Source organism: Poecile atricapillus, chromosome 6 (assembly GCF_030490865.1).
Source record: "Poecile atricapillus isolate bPoeAtr1 chromosome 6, bPoeAtr1.hap1, whole genome shotgun sequence".
Taxonomy (NCBI): domain Eukaryota; kingdom Metazoa; phylum Chordata; class Aves; order Passeriformes; family Paridae; genus Poecile; species Poecile atricapillus.
The window spans coordinates 30,453,265-30,480,275 of record NC_081254.1 but is presented as its reverse complement, the minus strand read 5'-3'; the positions used below and the strand labels follow the sequence as shown (position 1 = coordinate 30,480,275).

Genomic DNA, 27,011 nt, shown 5'->3' with positions numbered 1-27,011 from the left:
CAGCAGTGAAAAAACTTCCACTACCTTCCTCTGGCCACTAGATAGCAACTGTGTGAAGGCTTACTGCCTGCTGCAGGGAGGGAAAACCAGGATGGGCTTCAGCTGGAAAGGAAGGAAAAAAGTTATTAAACAGTTGAAGCCTTTACAGAGCGGACACCAAAACAGACACATCTGTGAAATATCTCTTGGTGCCTCCACTCCCACAGAAAGCTTGGTGAGTTTCTTGCTTAAGTACCTCCACGTTTCTTGCTTTGGATACACAGAACAACCCCACAAAAGCTCCTGGGTGGTCCTGACTAGCACACCAAGTTTGCTAGTGGGCATGTTGATTTTCCAGTAAGACAGAAGTAAAAGATTTTATAGGAAAAAAAATAATTACCTCGTATCAGTGGAGAAGTTGGTCTGAAAGTTCATTTAAGATGTCTCAGGTATGAATCAGATTTATTTACTTCCACTGCAGAGTGAGGTTGCAGGGGGGTTTTGAAGCTGAAGAAGGCAGCTGGCTTTACAGGGAGCATCTGCAGACCTCTTGCAGGCTGGCCTTGGCTTTTGGTATGCAGGGAGGATGGTACAGCGGGATCAAACCCCAGCTTCCCTGCTGCAGCCTTTACACTACAGGTGCCATCCAACATTTACTCACCACAAACAGGCATGGTTTTGCTTGCTGAGGGAATGCAAGACTAAATGGGGTGAAAATCATGGCTCTTACTTAAATCCCATTTTTTAAAAGGAGAAACACGATCTCTCCTGGAGTCAGCACATGGCCCAGGACCAGCCAAAGCTCACCCAGCAATCCTCCAGGGCGAGAGTAATTCACAGCCCCATTAGTAACAGCAGCCCAGACACTAATGACAACCTGGCACGGACAACATCCTCCAAGCTCCTCTGATGCCAGACAGGATTAGTGCTGGCTTTGCAGGGACCCCACCTCCTCAGTGCCTGTTCCAGCCTCAAATATTGACCCAGCCTTAAGGGAATGAGCTCCCATCACATCAAGTCTCATTTAATATTTCTGATTGAATCAAGGCAAGTCTTTGAGAGTGAATTTAATAAGGGATCATGTCAGAGACCCAAGCCGCTTTCCTACTTATTCTTTTTTAATTAAAATTTATAAGAGAAAGGGCCTAGAAATTAGCCAGGAACTTCAAGTCAAATTTTTAAAAAGAAAACAGCTCCAAAAGCTGCTCAGCAGTGTACCTGCTTGCCTGTGGGATCAGCAGGTCTCTTCAAGACCATCCCATACATCTTAATTTTCAGGCTGGCTTCTCCCGTCTCCTCCCAATGCCCCATGACCTTCTTACCTTGCAGAGTGCTTTGTCTCATACAAAAGGAGAGCTGGTGGGTGCTGCTGCTGCCAGAGAATGTCTGAGCATCTATCCAAGGCTTCAGGAATCACCTGCTTTCAGGATAAATGTCAGGAGGAAAGTCACAGTTGCAGCACATGTAGATCCCTGACACGTGGGGATCCCTGGGGCACTCTGGGCACTGAGACCTGGTGTACTCAGACCCCAAAAACTGGGTTTAGAAACCAGCTTTCCTGAGCTACTTCACGAGTTTCCAATCTCTCACATCATCTCTACTTGACAAACGGATGCACAGAGATAGATAAATCCTGTCCAGCATTAAAATGTTCTCTCCAACATGAGATTTTGCAGTCTGTGCTTCTTGAATCATACAGAGATGTCTGTGTACCTGTGGTGCTTAAAACCAGCAGGATGGCAAAAATGCAGGGCTTCCCAGCTCAGGACCCAGGGACAAAAAAAAGCCTGCTTTGTCCCTCGTACAACCCATGCATACTAAAAACATACTTAATATCTGTGGGTTAAAATAAAGAACTCACAAACAGATTACACCACATCACATTTAGCCACAAGATAAAGTGCTCAGCAGCATCACTGTACAAACTGTCCTGCAAACAGTGCAAGGAAAAGGCTTTAAGCACTTGTAGAAGGTCAGGAAGGCATGTCCCTGCTCCAGAGCCGTGTCCCAAGCAATGTAAATAAACATTTGAGAGGGCAGACTGATCCCGCAGAGGACAAATGCCTGTGAGGAGTGAGCTAATGATGCTGTCAGGCAACGATGGCAGAGAAACCCAGGGAGCTGCAAAGCCACCGGGGCAGCAGAGTGAGGGGAGGGGTCCCTCACACCCTTCACACAAACGAGGATGCACAAGGAGGTCAGGGAGACTTCTGAGAGCAGTCTGGCTGGAATCCAGCCAGCTCCACAGGCGCTTCTGCACCATCCCATGAACCACGTCTTTGATGTGTGTCTGATCAAGCCCGTTCTCCCCACATGAAGAGGAGACTGACAGGTTAACAGCAGAGGCAATGCTGAGCTATAGCCATGCCTAAGTAACGTTAATAGATTTGTTTCCCTTTGTATCCCAAATGTCAGCCCTTCAACTAAGCCTCTATTCTGCCATGCCTTAGGACACAGACAATCTACCAGAGTGACAGTGAAAAGAAAGCAGAATTTCCTCTTTCTCCCAGCCTGGTTTCTCCCACAGGCATGACAGTGCTTCTCCTGTCTCAGTGCCAGCTTTCATCCCTGAGACTGCTTTCAGACCATTCTTCTTTTGACAACAAACCTGCTGAGCAATTTGTGTCTCTCTTTGTCCATCTAATGTTACTATTCAAACACGGGGCCAGGACATCTGGGTGAAGGGATTTTTCTTCTGCTGGGAACAATTGACACTATTCTCATGAGCACTGGCAGTCACAGTTAGTATCTCTGCCTTGGCTCTGCAGACCTGGTTGTGCTCTCCTGAGGTGACAGACACCATGGGAAAGTCAGCAAACAACAACCCAACACTGGGAACCATGGGCTTTGGGGGAGCAGTTATGTAAATTTTACAGGTTTGTGGGAAAATTGATCTAATGATGAGGTGAGGCTGATGCTCCAAAGGATGCAGGCATGTGGCCAAACTGCCCTTGGAGACATGAACCATCGCAGCCCAGTAAATTCAGAGAAGAAAGTAGCATGAACAACATATGAAACAGCATAAAGTCTTGTAATCAGTTCTTCTTCTGCCTTCCTTCATGTAACAAGCCATTCACTCCAGCACTTGGCTGCAAGTGCTTCAACTGTGCTATATCCCTTCAGCAGGAGTTCCAGAATTGCTCAGACTTCTACATATTTTTAGATTAACTCACAGATGTCTCAAAATCTGTTAAATAAAAAAACCAAAACAATCACAACCTTAAGACCTGGATGAGGAAATGCAAAATGCCAGAAAGAAATACTTAAACACAAATATTTACTTCAATTATAAAAGAAAGAGAGTGCTGGGAAGACCAGTTTATGCAATGCAGAAATTGGGAACGGCCTCAACACAGTCCCTGTGCTGGAGCAACTCCATCACTGCCAAGGACCTGTGAGTGTCAGAAAGTGTTCCTGGATGGAGAACTGGAGCACTTGGCACATCTATGTCAATGCCTCTGATCCATTTGCCTTTTGCTGTGCTGGAGGGCTCTGGAGAAGTGCTGCAAACCCCTTGGACTCCACTGCCCAGGGGAATGTGGAGGAAGGGCTGGAGATCTCAGAGAATCACCCCGGAGAGCTCCTGTGGCAGAAGAGAAGCACAGATGTGGGAAGAGGGTTTTAGGACCCAGGGATAAGGTCACAGTCAGTCCACAACAGCCAAACAAGCATTCCCTTAGCCTTAGCTGACAGAGGCCATAGGCTGTAAGTCAGAATTCCTGGGCTCAGGTAAAAAGGAAAATATTTGGCATGGGGAAAACCCACTTAAATTGAGAACTTCATGCTATGGGCACAGAGCCACCTGTAGGGAGCCAGAGATTCCCCTCCTCCTGGCCATTGCTCCCCTGCTGAAGAGAAGGAAGGCAATGGGGAGGCTTTTACACCATGGACAGCGTTGAAAGGAATAGCAAGGGGGTCTGCTCCAACTGAAACAGCTCCTGCCCATTAAAAGAGTCAAATCTTCCCACCTGGGGAACCTAGGAAAGACTCTTTCTTCCACCAGGGCAGAAGAAAAAGGGGAGCAGAACAGCGAGTATTACCAAAATTATTAGACCTTCTTGGGGCCTCCTCACAGTCAGCTCATATAGTGAATGTATAAAAATACACAGCTTCTTGATAGAAGCTTTGGCTTCCCTCAGCAGCCCAAACCTCTCCACTTTCCATAAGATAGAGACCACATCACCACCAAAACCTGGCCACCAAACAGCTGTCCAAGAGTTACAGCCACTTCTCTGCTTCAGGGAGGGGTGGAGATGTGGGATCAGTTGGGAGGAGCTGCTGACCCTTACTGGTCTCACAGTGGGGTCCTTCCCAGCCGTGGCACTCGCAGCGGTAGCTCCCTGGCCCAAGGATGCACACGCCCTGGTTCATGCAGGGGTTGGGCTTGCACAGGTTCACGGGGCTTCTTGCTTCTGCAACAGACACAAGCGGGAGAGCAGGCTCAGGCACATCTGCACTATTACGAGCTAAGGCCCACAGCCATCAAGAATGCGGCAAAACAATGGTTTCAAGGGCTAATGGGACTGGAAAAACATATAAATATGGCAGATGGTGCAAGCCACAACCCTGTCTTGACACTTTGACCTAGAGAACAGAGTGGCTTTTCTAGGTGTCCTAATCTGGAGGAGAATACTCCTAGTAAAGCTTTAAAGAGTAACTTAATGATAGGCTGTGTATCACAGAAAAGCAAAATGGAGCATCTGCAGAGCTGTGAGCACCCCCAGACTCCCCATGTGCAGACATAGATAACACAGAACAAGACACATGCCCTGCTCCAAGAAGTTCACCATCCCAAATGCCACTGAAGTTCAAACCTCACTTTGCCCCAGAGAGGATAAAAGTTTCCACTAGAGAGGAATAAGAAGTTGCCAGTTGGGGAATGAGGATGGCATGAATGGAAAACAACAAGGAAAATTTCTGGGCTTCTTCTCTAGGGGGTTTGAGAGAAGCCTGCAAGCACAGCCCAAGTTATTAGCCCTGTTGTTATGAAGTATGTGACAGCTTTCCCAACCCGCTCAACACAACAGAGCCCAGCTGTCAGCAGGGCTGGCAGTGTTCCACACTGCCTTGCTGCCAATACATTAGGTTAAGTAGCAGCATCCCAGAGGAATTTGCTTCCAGTCTGCTGGCAACACCACCGAGGTGCTGGTGAGGGTGTGAAATTCCTGTACTCAACAACTTCGTGGTGTAGAGCTGCTTGCCTTACTCTTTGCTCCAGGGTAGAAAAATCACAAAGAAAATAGAAAAGGGGGAAGAAGAAAGAATACAAATACTATCTGTCAGGGAGCTTTCTACAGCTTAACAGACATTGTGCTCATTCCCCCTCTGTACATCAAATCTCAACCTATACCTAACTCTGGCAAAATTATAACTGATTTTTTGTTGTTTTGACACTCCTAGACCTGAGACATATCGGTCTTTAGCTCCAGCTGATTTTACAGGGACCCAAGCTGAGTTCAAAAGCATTTTGGGATTTCTGAGATGAGGTCCCGCCTGGTAGTGTATTCCCAGGGATGGACACTTGTTTTCATTGGCAATGAAAACTGGATCTCTTGGACACACCACTCATCTTCCAGGTGCTGCTGTTCCCCAGGGAGCTGTTCCATGGTGCTCTGCTCTATAGGTCATGTGTCCACCTCATCCCTCCAGGGATGCTCCACAGCATAACCTTGGAGTCCCTGCTTTGGGGAATTATTCTGCCACAACACCATTTCTCTGAGCTCAAGTCTTGTGTTAACATACCTTAAATAAGGTTCTTACATTTTGATGATCCCAATAACTTGTATTTCCATTAATCTGATTCATATATATATTTAATGCTTGGGAACTTTTCTCCTAAACCCTGGGTCCTTTTTTTTTTTTTTTTGACTCTTCAGATAAGCCTCAGAACTAACCCATACTCCAGGTACACAGAGGCAGGGTCTGTTTCTCAAATACTTTTATAGTGAATCATAAATTTTTTAAAGTCTTTTCACAGACAATGATTCTGTTATTAAGCCTTGGACTTGGGAGTAGAAGACTGAGTGAAGGGCTTATCTTTACATCGCCCTCGGTCCCAGCCTATCTGGTACAAACTGTGATTTACCTGCACATGAAATGAAAGCAGCAATTCACTCTCAGGAAATGATATGCTATTACCCTGACTCATTGAACCTTGCTGTCTCTTCCCCTTCACCCCTGGCATTTTAGCTAATTTCAAGGCATGATGCATTTTTTTGGTAATAACACAGCTGAAAGTACCACTGCAACAGAAACACACTGAAAAGCTCCAGGTAGAAACCATCTGCAGAGCCTGCCAGGAGGGAGGCTCCTCACCCCAAAGAGATGATGCTGGAGCTCTTTCTAAGCCTGAAGGAGACATAGGCATGCCCAGAGATGAAAAGGACCTCTGTGCTGAAGCTCAAACACATTTCTTTTGATCTTATAAACATGTTAAAACATGACAAAAGCAAACAGGTAGACATTAAACTTAGGCTATTTTGAACAAGAAAATAAGGCATGGTATTTTAACTAGGAACACTTTCATCACCACTGTCTGAAAACTAGGGCTGCTGTCCTTTTGGAAGAGCTGATTTACAGACAAGACACAAGTGTTTCAAACTTACTATTAGAGTCATATTTTTCCCCAGCTGAGGACTGACACTCATGACTCAAAGTTTTGTAGAAACTTCACCTTTTCTTTCAACCCCAAATATGACTTTTATACAAATATTTGAGAATTCTTCCCTTCCACTTTGAAGATGAGGATTTGGTCCTACAAATAAGATTAATCACAATTTGTCTGAAGGCCTAGTTTAACAATCTGGAGGCTTCAAAATGGACAGATTCTGATTTTAAGATTAAATACAGCGCAACACAAAATCTCTAAAGCCTACATGATAATTTCAGTAGTGGGATATTAAGGGTGAATAGGAGTGATGAGGTTGCAGACTCACCACTTTACAAACACCTGGTCACAAACCTGTTGAACAAGAGAGCAGAGACCTCACTCAGGGACCAGCACAAAAAAGGGGCCCATTAAGCTCCCCCCCAGCAACACTGAAGGGGTGCAGTAACACACAGCAAATTCTACAGATTTAAAACAACATCAGAAAAAGAGCAAACTTATTTTACTTTCAGAGAAAGCAGAACCTAGATCTAGCAGGGCTGGAAAGAGCCAGTCACACTATGCCCACTCTCACCCACTGGACTGAATATCTTAGGGAAGGTGGTTACTAATTCCTCCAGGATTACTCTGGACAGTCATCAGGTCTCTGTGTCATAGTTTCCCCATCCGTAAAATGCAAAAGATAGTACCAAGTTCAGTCAGTAAAACATCTGAAAACCTACAATAGCAGCAGCTGGTGACACTGGCATAGGGAGTGACAACTGGAGGCTCTCCTACCTTCACAGATCCTTTCAATGATAAGGCCTTGGTAATACTGCAGGTCCTCATAGGAGGAGATGTGGACCAGGTAGGTGGGAGACCCAGCAACTCTCAGCAGCGTGTCCCTCTCTGTGTCCCCAATGACGACCACGAACACCAAGATGCCGTTGTGCCTCAGCTGCTGGGCCTGGGCAGCTGCATCCTGCATGCCACCTCCATTGGTGAGCAGCACCACCACCTTGTTGACACCAGGTCTTGCTCCCTTCTGCACGGTCATTACATCGCTGTAAACATGCAGCAAGGCACTGCCAGCAGAGGCTGAGTCCCCAAGGAAAGGCACCTGGTCGATGGCCTGGAGAACAGCAGAGGTGCTTGTGTGGGTGTCCAAAGCAAACACAGTGTGAGCTGTGCTGCCATAGATCACCAGGGCAATTTGTGTGACATCCCGATTGATGACGAAGTGCAAACAGCTGCTCCTGACAAAGCGCCTCAGATGCAGAAAGTTCTCCAGGCCAACTCCAGATGAGGCATCCACAGCAAATGCCAAATCAAGAGACTGAGCCTGGCAGCCTGTGGAAAGGAGCACAAACATGCTGTCTCTCAGAATATCTATCTTCTCCTTTCTGATTGAAAAACAGCAGTGAGAGGAAATCATGGGCAAAGTCCAACACTGCTGATCACCGATTGTGAGGGGTGATCTATGTCTCTTTCACACCCATAGGTTGAGACCCATCACAAAAATCACTATGGAAGGTTAGTCCCTGGATCTGTGACTGGCACACAAAAACAAGGACATTGGTCATTCTGCCATTCCCTCCTCCCTGTTGGAAAACACCTCTGCATGGTTTGGCAAATGTGTCCCACAATGCCCACACCACAATATTACCTTCAGGATTGCCCACACTGCAGATTTTTCTCTGCAGCTCTGGCATCCTGTTGAACAGGTCCTGAGGGTCTGAGTAGACAATGGTCTGCTGTGGATTGCCAGTCACCGTGGTCAGCTCTGCTCTCATGAAGCTGCTGCCTATGCCAATCAAGAAGAGATTTTGGTCCTTTGCATACTTAGCAGCTTCTGCCACTGAATCCTGAGACTTGGAGTCAGTAAGCAGGACAACCACATGTGGGAGATCATCCTGCACATCTGCAAAGACTGGAGTACTCCTAAAACCGTGCTGTGCAATGTACTGCAGGGCTCTTCCTGTCAGGGTTCTTCCTCCACTGAAATTCAAGGCATCAATACTCTTCATGAGACTAAATGTGAACTTGTGTTGGCTCAGCTCAATGGGTATCTTGACATCATCATCGTACTGGGCCACCCCCACACTCATTGGCGAGTCCTGGCCCACCACGGCTTGGAGGAATCTCTTGAGGAAAGCCTTGAAGCGCAGGAACCCTTCCAGTGTGACCCCTGCTGAGCTGTCCACCAGGAAAAGGAGATCCACACTGCACTCCAGGCTCAGCTTTGCTGCTGGAAAGGGAGAAGGCAATTAGTCATTTGCAGGGCAACCCCAGCAGGGGCCTGCTGGAAGCCTTGTGGAGAGGGGACATTGTCTCCTGTAAACCAAACATTTTGCCATTCATATCATCAGCTGGAAGACAAATGAGCCAGGAGCAGGCTTTGTTTTGGCTGGATGCCATATAAGCCTTTAGAGACAAGAAATATTGATGGGAATTCATGAACTTTTGGATGGCAAACTTCAAATCAGAAATTATAACTCCACTCTCTTAGTGCTGTGGGCAAAAAACTCTGAACAACACAATCACATAGTGGAGAAAGGAGAGAGTCCAAGCACCAGACCCTCACCTATGACACCCTGAGACACTTTGAGTCAGAACCTTGGTTCTGGGGAGTGTAAGTACAAGGTGATTTGTAATGATCAGGAGTTTTTGGCTTTTTACACTGAAGCCCCAAAAACAGGAGCTCCTGCTACATCCATGTGTGCAGGGAAGGCACCAACAGGCACATCCATGTCTCTCAGTGATTGTGTTCTCCTGATCCCATGACATCTGCATTTAGACACAAGGGCAGACATGCCAGGGTGAGACTGTCAATACTGCTGCTCTTCATACCCCCATGGTGTCTGAACAGCAAGACCCAGTCCCTGGGCCTGCCACAGTCATGATCAGCATGAGAGTAAACTCTGCCTGCCGTCTGGAGAAAAGCCCAAAGACAGTGGCCCCAGCCCAGCTGCCCCAGGGCAGCACAAAGGGCACCACGAAGGCAGGACTCAGCCGAGAGGGAAGGAGACAGAGCACACAAGTTCACACCTACCACAGTGGACGTCTCCTCCATACCCCTGCAGGCAGAGGCAGTGGTATCTGTCCAGTCCCTCTGGGACACATGTGCCACCATTCTGGCATGGCTGGGAGTCACAAGGGTCTAAACAGGACAGGGAAGAGAAAGACAGGTAGTCAGCAGGGAGCCTGCCTCTCCCCATCCTCTGCCAGCATGGGCATTACTTTTAGTGGAAACAGGGTCACAGCTCTGCCCCTCTTGCTACAGAGTTTGAACTAACACAGGGCCATGTGTACCCTCACCTCCATGGCAATTTCCATTTGGGATGGCTCTCCAGCAGGCTGTGACAAGAAAGCAAACCAGACTCTGACTTAATTTGATTTGGAACAATGCCAGTGACACCATATTCATACAAACAGAGAAGTGCTAAAGGTCCTGCAGCCCTGACAGATTTTCAGCAGCAATGAAGGGGTCAGGGTCTGCTGCCTGGACAGTGTTGTACTGATAAAGAAAATAAAGCCACTGTCACCTGAACTTGCAAAAAGGACTGAAGGACCACAGCTATTTCAACAGCCACAAAAACAGGCTGGTGATCACACGTCAGGCTCCCCACTAACCTGATGCTGCTTATGGTACCAGGCATATGACTGGAGGCATCACTGCGTACTCCCCTGGCTGGAGAACAGTGACTCCCTGCAGACACTGGGGAGCAGTGCAGGACTCTGCCCCCAGGACATGAACAGATGAGGATCCACTGGCTCCTCAAGTAGAGAAGAAATTACTAGGAGACATTTTAATCCAAAATAACTCTGGTCATAGATACCCATGGGAAACAAAAAATTGATTAAGTATCTACTGATCACAGTCTCAAATTCAGAACAAAATTTTTGAGAAGTGAAAGCAAACCTCTTTATTTTTGTTCTTCTTTAGTTATTACCCTTCCTACCTCATAAATTAAAGTTTTGGAAAAGCAAAATCCCACCTGGACATACAGTTCGGAAGCATCTGGATGGGTGTTTTATCAAGACTCGCTTCCACCTGAAATAGGAAGAATAAGACCTGTCATTAATTTAAATATTAACAAGGTACCTTCAAGGTGGGCCTTACTGTGTTTTCAATGGAACAAATTTTCCTTCGAAAACATAGGTTTTCAAAACAAGTACTTTAAAAAAAATAAAAGTCCATTCTAAATGAGAGGCAAAATGAAAAGCATAATTTCATAAATATCAGTCTTTTGTTTTTTAATTCAGCTGTAATCTTTACATTTTAAGATTATGGATATATTTTTAAAACTCAAAAAATTATTTTGTTTGCTTGCTTCTCAGCCAATGATCAGAGCAGAGACTCTGGCTAGGACTAGACACTGTTAGCATCAGTCTTCTGAGGGACCTTCATCCCAGCAGAGTCAAGGTCAGATAAAAGCCTCATTACTGTATTTTTTATCTCTCAGCCCCACTCATTTTTAGAGGTATGGGTGCCCATCTTACCTGATGAAAGGGCACAGTGAAGCCTGCACAGCATTGGGCTGCTTTGAGCCTCTCCAACACACGTAGCTGCCAGCCAGCTCTTTCACAGTCTCCAGGGTCTTGCGCTCACAAGGGTGGGACTCAACTTTGCAGCCTGTAGCAAAGCAAAAGGCAAACTATTGTCAATTGCCTGAAAATACAAAGGCTGTAAAAGCAGACAACCATTTTCAACTACCTGACAAGGCAGAGCTTCCAAGAGCCTCTGTGAGACCACAGAGAAGAAGCTTCCTGTTGAAAAGATCACCAGCCTTTCTGGGGACCTAAATATTCATTCAGCTCCTTTGCTTTGCTACAAACCTCACACTGCTGAGTTCGTGGTTAAATGACAGCTTTTGTGCCCCTTTGGTGCCTTTATCATTCATGTGTTTGATTTTCTGCTACCTCTGGACCACCCTAGTTCTATCTTTCTAACTCCTGCAAGCCCTTAACACACAGCCAAGTCCATTAGAAAATTTAACACAACTTTGTTTATCTCTCTATCCCCTGTCATGTGAGCAAAAACCAATATTCCCATTTTCAGAGGTGAATCAGGATGCAGAAAGTGGGATTCTGCAGCTTGGAGGTATTTGGAGAGCATGCCATCCAGTTTGGACACCAGAAGCAGGTTACCTCAAAGTGTAACACCTGCTAATTCCCCTGTATGCTTCCTGACACTGTCTTAGCCAAGCTAAAAGCACACGGAGGTGGGGCCAGCAGGGTCACCTGGAGCAGTGGCAGTGCAGACAGGGTCACTCAAGGTGCTGTACAGGCCATTGGCAGCATCATCAGCATCTCCAGCAAAGAGCAGGTGCCGCTCAGGGGGCTCGCTGGCCAGCACGTGCAGCTCCTCCCACCTGCCGAGCAAGGCACGGGTTAGCTGCTCAGTCTCCCCCACAAAGAATTAAGGGTCAAAACCAACCCTGTGCAATAAACAGAGAGTTGATGAAAAACCACCACACTCTTCAGTTTCCAAGATCCGGGAGTGTTTAGTCTCAGGCAGCAGCATAGCTCTACTAAGTGGAAAAGTTTCCTTCATCAATTCCGGTGCTCCATCTACATCAGCCACCAAGTCAGTGTTTCCCTCATGCCTATATTACCCTGCAAATTCCTTTTTGTGTGGTTTAAGTATGGTATTCCCCAAATTAGTGCTCTCACTGAAACCAGGCCCACACTTGCTTCCCCTCTCACCTCCAGCTGGAAACACCAAAGTCAAAGATCATGGATTGAGGTAAGAACAATTTACTGGGAACAGAAATGAGATGAGAAATCGAGCAGTAACAGCAGCAATAAAAATATTAATAACAAAAGGTATAAGACAAAATCATTTTACTTAGAAAGTCCATCTCAATACTGACTGTTTCCACACTTTCTCCCCTCCTTGGAAGTGAAGAATGCCCTTCCTCTCTGAAGGGAGAAAGTCCTTTTCCCCAACCCCTGGCAATGATAAAGTGGTATGGATTATCTCCTAGATATACCCACAGCTACAGAAAAAAAAAACAACAAACAACCCTCCTCTGGCAAAACCCTTTTCTCTTTCCAAAACTCATACCTAGTCTGAGATTACTCCTCACTCACCAGGACTGGCCACTTGGCTAGCTGGGTGTCTACTTCCCACTCTGGAGAGTTTCCTACCTTGGAAACTTGATTCCCACTGCAAAAACTGTGATGTGTCTCTCCTTCACCTGCATTGCAGGCATTGCAGTGCTGCCCTGGGACTTTCCATCTGAAATGATGATCAGGACTTCAGGGACACTTGCATTTCTGCCACCAGGGAAACCCTTGTGAAGAATGTACTTCAGAGCCCGACCGATCTCTGTGCTCCCACCTCTAGAAAGCAGGGAGATATAATCAGAAAAGAAAAAATCAAAATTCCTCCCCTGCTACTGAATTTACTATTTGGCTTTCAAATTTTTACCCTCTGGCAATGGGAAACATAGCCTATTTCTGCTTGTTGCCATGCAACATATCCATGAGGATGTCTAATCCTGTCATTCTTCTCATCTTCCTACCCACTGTTCCCATCTATTCACCCTTATGTCCCTCCTCTCCAACCCAGAGTGGTCTCCAAGAGACTTCTAACATACAGCAGAGTGTTTCTGCAATTGGTGCAGTAACCAGAACTCTTGGATATTTTAATTTTATTTCCTTCAACAAATGCCTCTACAGCTTCTGGTTTTCCATCTGAAAACTGCAGTCATTTTGGCTGTTGAAGGGAGAGCTGGGCCCTCCTGGCCCCAGCAGAAACCAGTAGCTATAAGGAAGGGTCCCAAGGGGAAGCCAGCCCTGAGTAGGAGCTGTCCCTAGAAGAAGCCAGGAGCCACTTCATATGAGCTCCCTGACTGGGATAAATGCATCACGGAAGAGCTGTCCCATGGCAATGTCGGCAGCTACCAAAAAGTTTCTGACTGGGAAGAAGGCACAGAGAAAGGCCTTTCCCAAGGACAAGTCAGTAGCTCCCACAGTATCTCTGACTGGGAAGAATACAGTGAGCATGAGCTGCTCCACAGAGATGTAGATAGCTGCTAAGAAGTGTCTGATTGGGAAGAGTCCATTGGCCAAGAACTTTCTGGAGAGGAAGACTCCATTGGCCAGGAGGTGTCCAAAGGGAATGACAAGAGACCCTCTGCAGTCCAGCTGGGAAAATGACAGTGACCAGGACTTTGCTCAGTATAGCTGGGAACAGAGCATCGCTCCTAGGCCTTTGCTGGGGGAGGAGGATGAGTGGGTGAAGTGAATGTCCTTGAGCTCTGTGAAGAAGACAAAGAGCAAGGACTGGGAGGTGTCACAGGAGATGGGCTCCCTGTGCCTGTCCCTCGCAAGGCTGGGGTTGAGTGCAGGGTATCTGAGCCGTGCCCCCAAGTGCAGCTCTGTGCCTCGCCTCCCCATCTGGAAGCCCCGGCCCCAGAGGACGTGCGGCTTCTCCCACCTTTGAGGAGCAGGTGACAGCGGCAGGGACACAGAGGCCAATGTCGGCCCTGCTCACCTGCCCCAGCCCCTCAGCTCCCCAGCCGGGAGCCCAGGCCCTCAGCCAGCAGCGGCACCCCCACAAGAAATGTCCCTCCCACCTCAGGCGGTCACTGCACGGCCTGTTCCGCTGACCCTGCCTGTTCCCCTGACCCTGCCTGTTCCCCTGATCCTGCCTGTTCCGCTGGCCCTGCCTGTTCCCCTGACCCTGCCTGTTCCCCTGATCCTGCCTGTTCCCCTGACCCTGCCTGTTCCCCTGGCCCTGCCTGTTCCCCTGGCCCTGCCTGTTCCCCTGATCCTGCCTGTTCCCCTGGCCCTGCCTGTTCCCCTGGCCCTGCCTGTTCCCCTGATCCTGCCTGTTCCTCCAGCCCTGCCTGTTCCCCTGGCCCTGCCTGTTCCCCTGGCCCTGCCTGTTCCCCTGGCCCTGCCTGTTCCCCCGATCCTGCCTGTTCCCCTGACCCTGCCTGTTCCCCTGGCCCTGCCTGTTCCACTGACCCTGCCTGTTCCCCTGATCCTGCCTGTTCCCCTGGCCCTGCCTGTTCCCCTGGCCCTGCCTGTTCCCCTGACCCTGCCTGTTCCCCTGGCCCTGCCTGTTCCTCCGGCCCTGCCTGTTCCCCTGACCCTGCCTGTTCCCCTGGCCCTGCCTGTTCCGCTGACCCTGCCTGTTCCGCAGACCCTGCCTGTTCCCCTGGCCCTGCCTGTTCCACTGGCCCTGCCTGTTCCCCTGGCCCTGCCTGTTCCCCTGATCCTGCCTGTTCCCCTGGCCCTGCCTGTTCCCCTGACCCTGCCTGTTCCGCAGACCCTGCCTGTTCCCCTGGCCCTGCCTGTTCCACTGGCCCTGCCTGTTCCCCTGGCCCTGCCTGTTCCCCTGGCCCTGCCTGTTCCCCTGATCCTGCCTGTTTCCCTGGCCCTGCCTGTTTCCCTGATCCTGCCTGTTCCCCTGGCCCTGCCTGTTCCCCTGGCCCTGCCTGTTCCTCTGGCCCTGCCTGTTCCGCTGACCCTGCCTGTTCCCCTGGCCCTGCCTGTTCCCCTGGCCCTGCCTGTTCCTCTGGCCCTGCCTGTTCCCCTGACCCTGCCTGTTTCCCTGATCCTGCCTGTTCCCCCGGCCCTGCCTGGCCCTGCCTGTTCCCCTGGCCCTGCCTGTTTCCCTGGCCCTGCCTGTTTCCCTGGCCCTGCCTGTTCCCCTGGCCCTGCCTGTTTCCCTGACCCTGCCTGTTTCCCTGGCCCTGCCTGTTCCCCTGGCCCTGCCTGTTCCCCTGGCCTCCCCGGCACCACAGCCCGAGGACTCGGGCCTGCTGCTGGAGCCAGCCCGGGCCCCGCAGATGTGTCCTGAGGGAGCCACACGGGCTGCCTTTGCCTGGACACGGCCCTGCAGCCCGAGCTATCCCCAGCTGCTGTGGAGCATCCCAAGCTGGTCTCCCCGAGAGCCAATATTACCCACATGGCCAGCCCCAGACCACACATTGACACAAACACACCTCATTTGCTGTCTGAGCATCTGTCCTTCTCCCTAGCACCTGATAGCCGATTTGCTTGCTCTAGAAAAGCATTTCATCATGCCCAAATTCACTGTTTTTCCATCTACCCTCTGATTTTCACAGAAACTTTTTTCATTTTGTACTTGCCAGGCCTCTTTGCTTTGAACTTCTTCCTCTGCACTCCATCATTTCCAAGCATACTCAGTGACCATGTGTTCATAGCAAGTCCAAATTTGCCTTTTTCTGATCAGATGTCTCTGAGATGTTTCAGTGGATAATGCTTTGCAAGAGGAAAAATACACTGTGCACAATGAGTGTGGTGACTAAACCTTGATGAACTCAGTACACTGTGCCCATGTGAGCCCTGAGGATTAGAAAAAGTTAATAAAGAGCTCATTAAACTCAATTGCTTTTTAATTTGCATTTGGAGCTTCACTGGGTTTTGACACAGCGGAAGTGTGTTTGAGGCATTATTCCAATGAGGATTTTCTGAAGTACAAGAAGATCTGGACTTTACCTGCTGTCTTTCTGCAGGGACAGCACTGAGAAGGTTTCTCTCCTGTAACCAGCTGCTGACTTACATGAAAGAAATTCATATGAAATTTAGCTTGAAATTATCACCGAGTATGGCTGGAACTGGCCAACAAATTCCAAAGCTATTTGGACAGCATTCACAGAGAGAGACCAGCAGTCTCCAAATAAATCACAAAAGCTTTACTTTAGTCTGGTGCTGCCTCCTTCCAAGCACTGTCAGCTCTGGGCTGAAGTCAGGAAATGCCTCACTGGCCAAAGGCTCATCAGAAGCACATCAAGGAACCTCTCAACCAAGATGTCAAACACCCATTTTCTTTCAGAAGCCAAATGGAACCCATCCATAACTATTTTATTGACTTCAAGATGTCAGCTTTTCATTTAAACTAGATTAAATAGCCAGGCAAAAAGTCGTTATTTCTGTTTGATCTGTCAGCATCGCTCTGTTGTCATCAAGGAAATGCAGTGCCAGACAGCAAATGCTGCTTCACTTTCTCTGCTCTCACCGACTTTTAACAACAACCAGAGAGGGGGAACATGTCTTGTTTTCTGTAAGCTTTTCTTGTAACAGTACACAAGAGGTTTTCTTGATTTGCTAAACTCATCAAAAGAAATACAACAAAATCCAGCCAGCTGATCTTGCTTAAAAAATGCAAAACTGATCACATTTGCTTGCAATATGTACAACATCCCGAGAGCAGATATCCATGGGAAAGGATGATCTAACCCTTAGTCCTAATGCAGATCAGCTAAAAGGGTGGACATCCACAGGCCTTCCCAATACCTCATCTATCATCAAAACAAGTGTTCTTTTGGAGTGATTGTCAGATCCTTAGTAGATCCAAATGTATTTTTCCAAGATGGAAAGTTTGGATTTTGAGACACTCTAAGGACAGCTCTTCGGACTTCTGGCTCCATTTCCTGAGGTCATGGGAAGACATCCAATTCTTAGCACTCAGGAAGAAAAAAGGTTTCTGTCTGAAAACCTGATCCTCTTGAATTCAGCAAGCACATGTAGATATCTACAGACCAACAGTTTGTCACTAACTCATGGGACAAAGGAAATTGTAACCACCAAAAAATGAAGCAGCACACTGTGCTGCCTTAGCTCAGGCCACGAGGAAACATGTTTGCTTTTCCACAGAGGATGTAACCCACTGCCTGGCTCAAATAGACAGAAAGGCCTGGAAAGCTCTCTATTTACCACGCTATAATATGACACTGAAAACTTTGTCCCCTATCAGCTTTCACTAAGACAGACCAGGTTTCATGTTCTTAGTGGATTGTGGATCATGGACCACGGAGTTCATTCACCTCCCTACCTGGGACATCACACTGGTGTAAGCCCAGCAGAAGCAGAGATTTCTAAACCTCAAAAACCCTCTCATTCCAGAGATTATCCATAGCCCAGAAAAAGAGAAGAGCTGAAAAATAAGCTGACCTGAACACAGTCCTCTTGATTCTCTCTTTCACCTCTTGTTTGGTTAGATAAGAATCCAGTGGGAATTCAAGGTGGGGAGTTGAGCTAAACTGTATCATTCCCACACGGACCTAAAAGAAAAGGTTATGAAAGGTATCTGTTCAAGTTTTACTCTTTTGATGAATTTACAAACTTGGGAAGACTAAATTGTATAGAGGCAAAGTATATTTCAGAGCCACAGGCATTCTAAATGAACTTAAAAATAGAGCAGAAACTCCAGTATTATCTAGACAGACTATAAACAAGGGGGAAAGGTTTATCTGGAAACAAGGGGAGCCTCTGCTGCAGTTAGAGGCAGCTCAGGATCTATATTTACCCACTCAGAGCAGCTCGCAGCCTCGGGGGCTGTAAGTTTATAAATAACACCTTCTACACCTACCCATTTATACACAGTGCAGGTAACCTTTCCATCACTAAGAGCAGCTCTCTCTGGCACTGAGCACATCAGGCAACACAAATCAATACTTTTTCCAATAGTTCCTGTAAAACCATTTTCTCTAGTTGAAAATGCAAGTAGTTTAAATGGCCTGTACTGGGCAATACATCCAGAATACTTCACTGAAATCTTACAAGTAGTATTATGGAATGTGACAATTTCAGAGGTGAAAAGACTGCTAATTTTCAGTCCAGTCTATGTGAGGATTAAGTGAAAGACTATCAGAAAGATGGTATTTAAAAAATAAAACAAAACACACCACCAAATCTGCAAATATTAAGTATTCACTGACACAACCTTCCCAAAGACCTGACATTTATTTGGAAAGGCTCTGGCATGGAATTAAGCCCAGCAACAGTCCCAGCCCATCCCAAGGCCCTCAGCTGGGGTAATGTTGTGGCATTGATGCACACCTGGAACTGCAGCCAGTCTGGTTTGAAATCCCCTCAGATGAACCAGGATGTGCCAGTCAGGCCCAGAGGTGCCTCAAGGCTGACTCCAGAGATCAAGACCTGAGACTACAGCAGCACAGCACCCATCTCCTTCTGGGGGAAGCAGATTAAGCAGACTGTATCATTTATAACCATGGTTAACTTTCCAGAGATTAATTCTGCAGCTTTCCAAGGAAAAGCAAGAGAAAGATCCAACTAATCTGTGAGCTTCCAAGCCAAAATAAAATCAGTAAAAAAACCCAAAATCATAATTTTTTAACCTGAAGGATTGTGTCTTTTTTCAAGTTCAAAAGGAACTGCTTAAAAACTGAAGAATCAAGAAGCATCCTCCAATCCCACTGCTTCACAAACTGCATCTTTCTGGATAAACACTCTGCCCCCATGGCAGCTGGTGGGTGGAATTTTGCAGTTTCACTCAGCACATTACCACTGGCCTTCAGACACACTGCCAAGCTGTTTGAAAATTAGAGGAGATATTCCTGACACTCACTCTGTCTGGATGGATGTCCAAGGCATCACAGAGCTTGCCTGCAAAGTGCTTGGACCTTTCAAAGGTTCCTCTCCCAATGCTGTAGGAGCCATCCAGGAGGAAAAGGACATCCAATGAGGCAGAGCACTGCATCACTAGGAGAAAAAAAATATGTACACTGTGGAACTGCACTTTGTTAGCCCTGCTCTCTGGAAGCAGGCAGCCAAGAGCTGAAAATCCAGACAAATTGCAGAGGATGGACTGGGGCAGCCTAGTGTTCCCATCCCAAAGCCCACATGCACGCCTGATCTGGCCTGCAGCAGCTCCAGCTCAGCTCTCAGTCTGCCAGACTCACCCTGGAGTTGAGAGCCCCAGCCTGGTCCCCATGACAGCACGGGAGCAGACTTGGATGAAGCATCACCAAACACAGGGAGAGTACACACAGGGAGGTGTGAGCAGCAGGGAAAGGGAGCTCTGCCCAATGGGACCTGCAGGCTCTCCCAGCCCAAGGCACAGATGTAAACCCAGGAGGCATTTGCAAAGTCTACCATGTCCCACAGAGCCCAGTGTGTTTCATCTGCAGCATATTTTTCCAAGCAGGCTCTTATTTTCCTAAACACAAATTCGCTGAACAGCTCCCGGATACTGACAGAAACACTTTTCATTAAAATCAGCCTTTTATCTCCTCTTCAGAGATGTGTCTTTGTATCACCCCTGCCTGCATGAACACGCCTGCTCCCAGGTACAAGTTTCTGAGGTGCTTTTGCTGCAGTGGAAGCCCACAATTTCACTGACATAAATAAATATATAAATACATACATAAATACATAAATAAATAAATAAGTGGCAGACTGCAGAGTATGAAGAGTCATTTTCAAAGCATTTAAAGGGAAATACTTAAGTCTCCTCTGCAGCATTTGCCAGAATCAACTTCAAGGGAAAAAGAATCCACGAGTTCAATAGAGATCAAGCACACCAACCCCTTAAGAGGTGTCACGTTTGGCCAGTCACGTTACTCTACCCCCATTATTATAATCTTTTTTCTTATCACTACTTTTTCCAAATCATTCCTCCTAGCCAAAACCTGAATTTATAATTAGGGTTTTCTAATACCAGATTACAGGGATTGAAAGTTGTGAGGCATTCCCTTCTGGGTCACGGGCTCTCCTAACGGGGCACCCAGCCTTTCCCTGGGGCACAGTGTTGAGGACAGGCTGGAGCACAGCCTCCCTGCCAGTGCAGTCCTGGCTTGTCAGCCTTGCCCTTAGAGCTTGAACAGGGCTGATATCCCTGCCTAAGCACGCACAGAGAAAACTTTAGAGCCCCCAGATTGGGCTCAGCATGGAGAAACACTCCTCAGGTGGCTCTGCAGTTGAGGGGTGCGATGCAGTTCTTCAGCAGGGAGTTGTAAGCAGCATGTCTGCACCCACCAAGGGACTCCTGGGGATGTGCAGCAGGGAGAAGCCCCAAACACCCATCCTCGGGATGGGAAGTCTGAGCTGAGCACATGGTGCTACAGGATACAACTGCAGGGCATGCCTGGCAATGGAATAAATGCAATCTATCCCTTGACAGACAATAGGAAAAAAATGGCTATCAGACAAGAATTCACAACAGTTTATCAGTAACTGATTGCAAGTACGAGGGAGCTGCAGGTGAACATGTACTGGCCAGCCAGAGCCCCATCACCCCTGCTCCCAGGAACCTGACTGTGCCAGCTCTACAGCCTGAAAAAACTACCCAAGTGGGAGGTCTGATCAAGTCTGTAATTAAACACAGCTCTTTAAATCAGGATTGCTTGGATCAGGCTCTGAAGGCACTGATGGAAACATCATCCAGTTGGCAAATAGCCAGTTTGGGAAAACCAGAGAAGATCAGGTCCCAGGAGAGTTAAACCAATGAGAAGAAAGACAGGCTAGGGTGGAGGCAGCCACAGTGCTGTGATTGCCAGAGCATTGCTGAGGACTTTATGGACTGAAGAGGGGCTAATAAATGTAAATAATTACAGTGACAAAAAAACTTTTAAAAACTCGAAACAAAACACACCGAAACAACCAAAGAAAGAGGGAATTCAGTAACAGAAAAAAAACTTGCTTTATAAATCAATCTTACACTGGCCAGCAGCTGAGATCTTGCCAATCATCTCCTGGCCAACGTGGATTTGCTGTATACCCAACACCAGCAAAGCTGCGGGATCAAACAGATAATCATCCATGAACAAGACATACAGGATTTAACCTATAACAGCAAAAATGCTGGTATAGGTTTCACAGTTGCAAAAAGTAATTTGGTTACGCAGCAGTGTATCTATGTCAGGAAATTCCTTCAAGTAGAGAGAGCCACAGAGAGCATGAAGGATGACAAGGACATGACTCCAGCACACAGGACAGTCTCTCTGCTCACTGCATGCAGGGACACAGTACAAAAATGAGAGTGAGGCCAGCCTTAGGCTTCTGAGATTACAGCCATAAACATTGGGTAGATTTATGCATATTTAATATCATAACATCAGCTTTTCCCGCATCAGTTAGACACTTTTACATATGGATCAGTCACATGTTCAAATTCTCAGAAAAGCTGTTTCCCCAGATATTATTTTCTCCCCTTTTGTGTGAAACTATGTTTCAGAAGTTTATCCCTAAACCTCCTGGAGAGGCACTGACTTGGGTTTCATTCCTGAGTGAAAAACTCCAGCTGGAGATAGGGAAACAACCAAGAAAAAAACCACTGATGCAAAATGGCAGCTTTAAACATACCTTGGGAAAGCAGGAAAATGCAGATGGACTCCAATGACAAGAGGTTCATGGTGACAAATCTGGAGGGGAAATAAAAAGCATAAAGAAACAAAAGAGGAGATGACTAGAAGTCCAGCTCCTAAAGCAAATTTCTTTACCTGCAGCTGATCATCTTCTTCCTGGGTGTCTCAGGTGATGAGCTCACAAACATTTTGTCTGAGGGGCAAAAGTAACTCCTGCCCTGGGGAGAAGGGTAGGGAACAAATAGAAGGAAGAACCATGAAAATGAGGAAATAATAGAAAAGAAAAAATAATAAAAGAAATCTCTTAACATACTCCTGTCCTTTCCCATCACATCTGGAGAGAGCAGCCCTACCTCCTCTCCTCTCCTCTCTCTGCTGTGCACCTCCCTTTCGCAGCTGAGTCCCACCAGGGCCCCGTGTGCCTGGGGAAGCTGGTGCAGAGCCGAGCGGAGCTGCTCCAGGTCCCCGTCCCCATCACGGGTCTCCAACAACACTCAACCCCAGGCTCTTTCACACCTTATGTTTTACAAGGACTGGCTTTCTGGGGAGATGTTTTTATGCATAACTGTCCAGCAAACTCAATTTTCTGCTCATTTTTCCTTTGAAATCAGAGAGGCTGCCATCACATCATAGGTAGATTTCAGTGACACTTTCAAGCATGCCCAGATTTAGACCAAATGTATCTGTTAGAGATCTTGGCTTTCTATTTCAAACATGCATATTTATTTTTTCTCCAGATTAAAAGCACTCACTAGACCACATTCCTGATGTGTCTCTGCCCCTGTCATTGCAAAAGCAGATTTTCTTTATCTAGTTAAAGACAAGTAAGTGTATTCCTTGACAATCAGCTCTATTCATTGTTTTTCCAGAAAACAGGGGAGGATTTTTCTCAGGAAAGACTTGTCTCTGTAGCAAATGATATATCCCTCACATCAGACAAGGCAAGACACCTAAAAGCAGGCCGTGCTCAGTTACCTGCACAGGTACAAAATGAAGAGGATTAAGGAATCCCCTCTGGGATCACCCCCACTAGGGATTACAGACAGAATAACACTGTCTTGCAGTACCAGGCACATCAAGCATCACTCCTCAGCACATCCTCCCACCACACTGCCCCTGCCAAATGAGCAGATCCCAGGCTTTCCAAAGTAAGGGGAGATCAACACAAAACGTGACTTCACTGGGGAAGCCCCAGTGTGTGTCCCTCAGGAGCTTTAAGCCCTGCAAGTGCCACAGAGGAAAGGTCACCCTCCTGCCATGCCTCAAGGACATTGTTCCCAGGAGCTGTTTCCAGAGTGCCCATCACCCACAGCCAGACAAGCCTCTGCTTGCAGTCAGGGGGGACAGGTGTGGTGGGATTTCACATTGTTTTCATACAAAACATTGACAGGTCAAGATGTTTCTACAACTTGGTTTTATCTTGGGTTTAAATCAACTAATCTGCAGGATGAATGCTTTGCCTTTTAGCCCAGCCAGACTCTCAGCAACAGGAATTGAAAGAAAGCTTCATCACCTGCTGCTCATCAGCATTAGCCCAGGATTAGCAGCAGCAACCTTAGCAGCTTTGCTGGGGGAGTGGGGTGGTGAGTGAAGGACATTTTCATTTTATCTTCTCAGCCATTAAGATAGGGAATTTTAATAATGTCTACCTCAAAAATATTTTTTTAGAAACCACACTAAGTCAAAACTCCTATTTTTGTACCTAGATTCTCACTTGGACACATGAATATGACGACAACTTACTCAAAGCTAAGAGTTGTAACCATGTGTAATGTGTTTGGAGGAGTGAGACCAGAGATGGGAAAGAGAGGTAAAGGGGAGAAAAGCTCCTCTTGACAACTACCTTCCTAATATGTCTTTCCGCATTGCAAAGTATCACTCATTTTAATAGGGGAGAGAGCAGGAAAGATTACACTGCAAATTCATGAAAACATATTCTCAACAAGCCAAAGCAACCTCCTGTCACTGCTGAGGAATGGCCCCAGCTTGCTGATGGGAGCTCACTGCTACGTGCTCATCTGCTGCTCAGATGGAGGGAGGGAGAGAGGAGACCAATCTTCCTGCCTCCTTTTTCAGTCTCTCTCATAATTGTTTCCCGTAAGTAAATTCTACTTTTTTCTTCTTGCCAAGGCTTGGAGGCAGTGGGCAACTTCTGTCAGGAGCCACAGACATCCCCCTGCCCAGCCACAGGCGCTGCTTGGGGGCAGCTCCCAGTGGGATCTGAAACTGACAACGGGGAAATGTTTAACTCCTCCTTAAAACAAACATCACAAATTTCAGTCTAAAAGTTTTGACAATATTTTTTCTCCAAGGGATAAACAGGATTATATTTCCAGAAGATGCTCTACAAAATCAGTTTATTTATTGTCCCCCACCCAGTTCTGCAGCAAGGGAGTTTTGAGAGACTCTTTTCCCCCCATGCAATAAAGGCTTCTATACATAAAGAGACCTTGATCTTGCAGCATTGCTGACATGGGGTACTGACAAAATCAACACACTGCAGATCAAATCCTGTACGACCCATGAGTTACAGAATAAAAGACACTTTTCTGACCTATTTTACTAAACTTCTTGTGCAGTTTGTCCTGACAGAAGTGCTTATGCTACTGCCTTTGTCTGTGGCTAGAGCAGCAGGAGTGTCTCCATGAATGTGTCACTTCTTAAATCTTTTGCCACATGCAAACCCACCCAATGGAGCTGGAGCCTGTCTCAGCATCACAAGCACTTGATGCTTGCAGCAGTGGGCAGCCAGTGTAGATGCTGGGAATAAATGTTTTATGGAATGGCTGAGAAAATGATCTGCAGGAATTCGGTGTCTTAGGACAAACAACAGCATAAGAAAATAAACAAGCAAACAATATAATTATATTTAGGTTATAAAAGCATACACATAACTTTGTCACATACTGTACTGAGAACTCATTCAAGGCTAGGGGCTCTGGAGCAATTAATGTAATTGGTTTTGTCACCCTTCCCCTGAGCTGTGCAAATCTGGGCAGAGAATCTCCAGCTGGGTGTCTGGCCTGACCTGCTCTGCTTTGCATCAGCCAGAAACATCCACACCCGAGGTGGATCAATTCTGGTCTACCTATGGTAGGATCAGCTGTAAACGGTTCCCTAACAATGGAGAGGGAGAGCTGTCAGCTTCAGTGATTCCCTACAGGCTGAAAGAGGAGGGGAAAATCTTGTTTTAACGTCTCTGGCATTCACAGTAGCTCTCATAATATGATATGTGCTGAGATCATCCCATACCTACCCCCTGTATTACAAAACTAACCCCAATACTCACCTTAACTTCCTGAAGCATCTCTGTGAGCCCCAAAGGACAAGCCACAGCCTGGGAATTATCTCCATGGTGTCACTCCCACAAACAGGTACAAGCTGTTACCTGCATGCGTTTTCAGGACAGTGGTCTGTGGACCTTTCCTAAAGGAGACTTCCTAGAGGTCCTACTTTAGAAAGTATGGATCTTCCACCTGGGTTTTTGTTTTGTTTGTTTTGGTTTGTTTTTTTTTTTTTCTTTTTAAGAGCTGTGATAGGGTCAAGAGAGATCTACTTTCTAAGCCATTCCACCTACTTATTCCTCTCAGAATCTTTCTGGAAGACCCAGAAATCTTTAAGAGCGCACACTGAAGATGACATGGTTGGTACCCCAACACACAGAAGATGAGGAGTGGGTCAGAACACACACAGCCTGTCCAGAACACCCCTTGCTGAATAAAGTGGGAAAATCTGGTTGTGTGGACGATTTATGTGACAGTGATACCTCACCTTTACTATGCAAAATAAACAAAAAGGCTGCTCTCATTTCTTTCATGAAATATCCAGACACAGTGCAGGTAAAATCCCAGGCTCTTCAGTCCTTCCTTGATTATCTGGTCTTGATCGAGTTGTTATTGTGTCTTTTACAGAAAGATTTCTACAGACATGAGACACAACCTGTTGGAAAGCCTGCCCTGGCAGGCTCAGCACTTTCTCCTGGCCTCACCCCAAAAGTGCTAGAAATAAAGTAATTAAAGCACTAGAGCACGGGCTGAGTCTGGTTTCCTGAGTGGTAGTTTTGTTGTTTTATTTTTTATTTTACAAACGCAGCATGGTACTATTTATTTATTTATTAGATTGAAGAGATTCACGCCGTGCTCCGGCCAAGCTGCGGCAATCCCCGCACTGAGCTCGGGATTCCCTGCGGGGGGGACCAGAGGCTCCTCGGGACCCGGGCCAGGACCTCGGCTGCCGGACCGGCCTTTGGGGTGCCTCCTGCCCCCTCCTCCTGCCTCGGGCTGCACAAGGGCTCTGAGCCGGCTGCCGCATCCCCGCTGCCCCCGCACCGCGCCGGCGGGACCGTCCGGCCCGCTGGCAACCAGCCCCAGCCCTCTCCGGGAAGGGGTCCCGGGCCCCATCACCTCCCCGGGCAGGCTCTCCTGGGCTCCACCGCCTCCCCGGGCTCCATCACCTCCCCGGGCAGGCTCTCCTGGGCTCCACCGCCTCCCCGAGGCTCTCCCGGGCCCCATCACCTCCCCGTGCAGGCTCTCCTGGGCTCCACCGCCTCCCCAGGCTCCATCACCTCCCCGGGCAGGCTCTCCTGGGCTCCACCGCCTCCCCAGGCTCCATCACCTCCCCGGGCAGGCTCTCCCGGGCTCCACCGCCTCCCCAGGCTCCATCACCTCCCCGGGCAGGCTCTCCTGGGCTCCACCGCCTGCCCGTCCTGCTCCGCGCCGGGGAGCTGCCCTCGAACCCCGCTGCACACCCGGCTCTGCTGAGCGAGCGAACCCCCAGCATCTCTGAGCCCCTCACGGCCCCTGCCTTGCCAGCCGGAGGTTTAGGGTGTTCTCAGTTAAAAAGGGTGGGAAGAAAGCCCTCCGAGCCGCACTTTACCTTTTCTCGGCAGACTCTGCACGGCCCCTGTGCACCTGCGGGGGTTGTGAGCAGCCTTCTCCCCACTCGGATGAACACACCCTGTTCAGCTGTGACAGCCTCCTCTCCACATCTAGCACAGCCTGAACCTATACTACGAGCTGGGGGGTGGGGAAACAACCCCAGGAACACCCACATTGCTGGAGGTTACATTTGGGACTCCTCCACTCCTCCAATAGACTCCAAACAGCCAAAAATGTCAGCTGCCCTGGAGCAGAGCCAGCAGACCCCGCAGCAGCACCGAGCAGAACAGACACACACTCACTGCCTCACAGCAGCCTCAAGTAGCTTCATGTAGGATTCAGTTTTCTTCCAGGATGTTTTTCCTAATGCTTGTTTTTCCACAGGAAACTATTATTGACCTGTGAGGAGTACCATATTCACACCTACCACACCTGGAGGAATGATGTAAGGGGCCTGTTCTAAAGATTATGCTATTATTA

The 27,011-nt window shown here is 47.7% G+C and overlaps 1 protein-coding gene across 1 annotated transcript; it reads right to left on the bottom strand.

Moving 5' to 3' along the window:
* Positions 1-3,428: 3,428 nt before the first annotated feature.
* On the bottom strand, positions 3,429-22,057 carry VWA2 (von Willebrand factor A domain containing 2). Its single transcript, XM_058841445.1, has 13 exons — positions 21,653-22,057; positions 21,009-21,083; positions 18,918-19,051; positions 17,501-17,610; positions 12,719-12,913; positions 11,810-11,940; positions 11,069-11,201; positions 10,564-10,619; positions 9,618-9,725; positions 8,232-8,813; positions 7,364-7,915; positions 4,269-4,391; positions 3,429-3,562 (listed from the first exon to the last, which is right to left on the bottom strand). Exons 1-13 carry the CDS (start codon positions 21,699-21,701, stop codon positions 3,429-3,431), a joined length of 2,382 nt encoding a protein of 793 aa, XP_058697428.1. The 5' UTR covers positions 21,702-22,057.
* Positions 22,058-27,011: the final 4,954 nt, after the last annotated feature.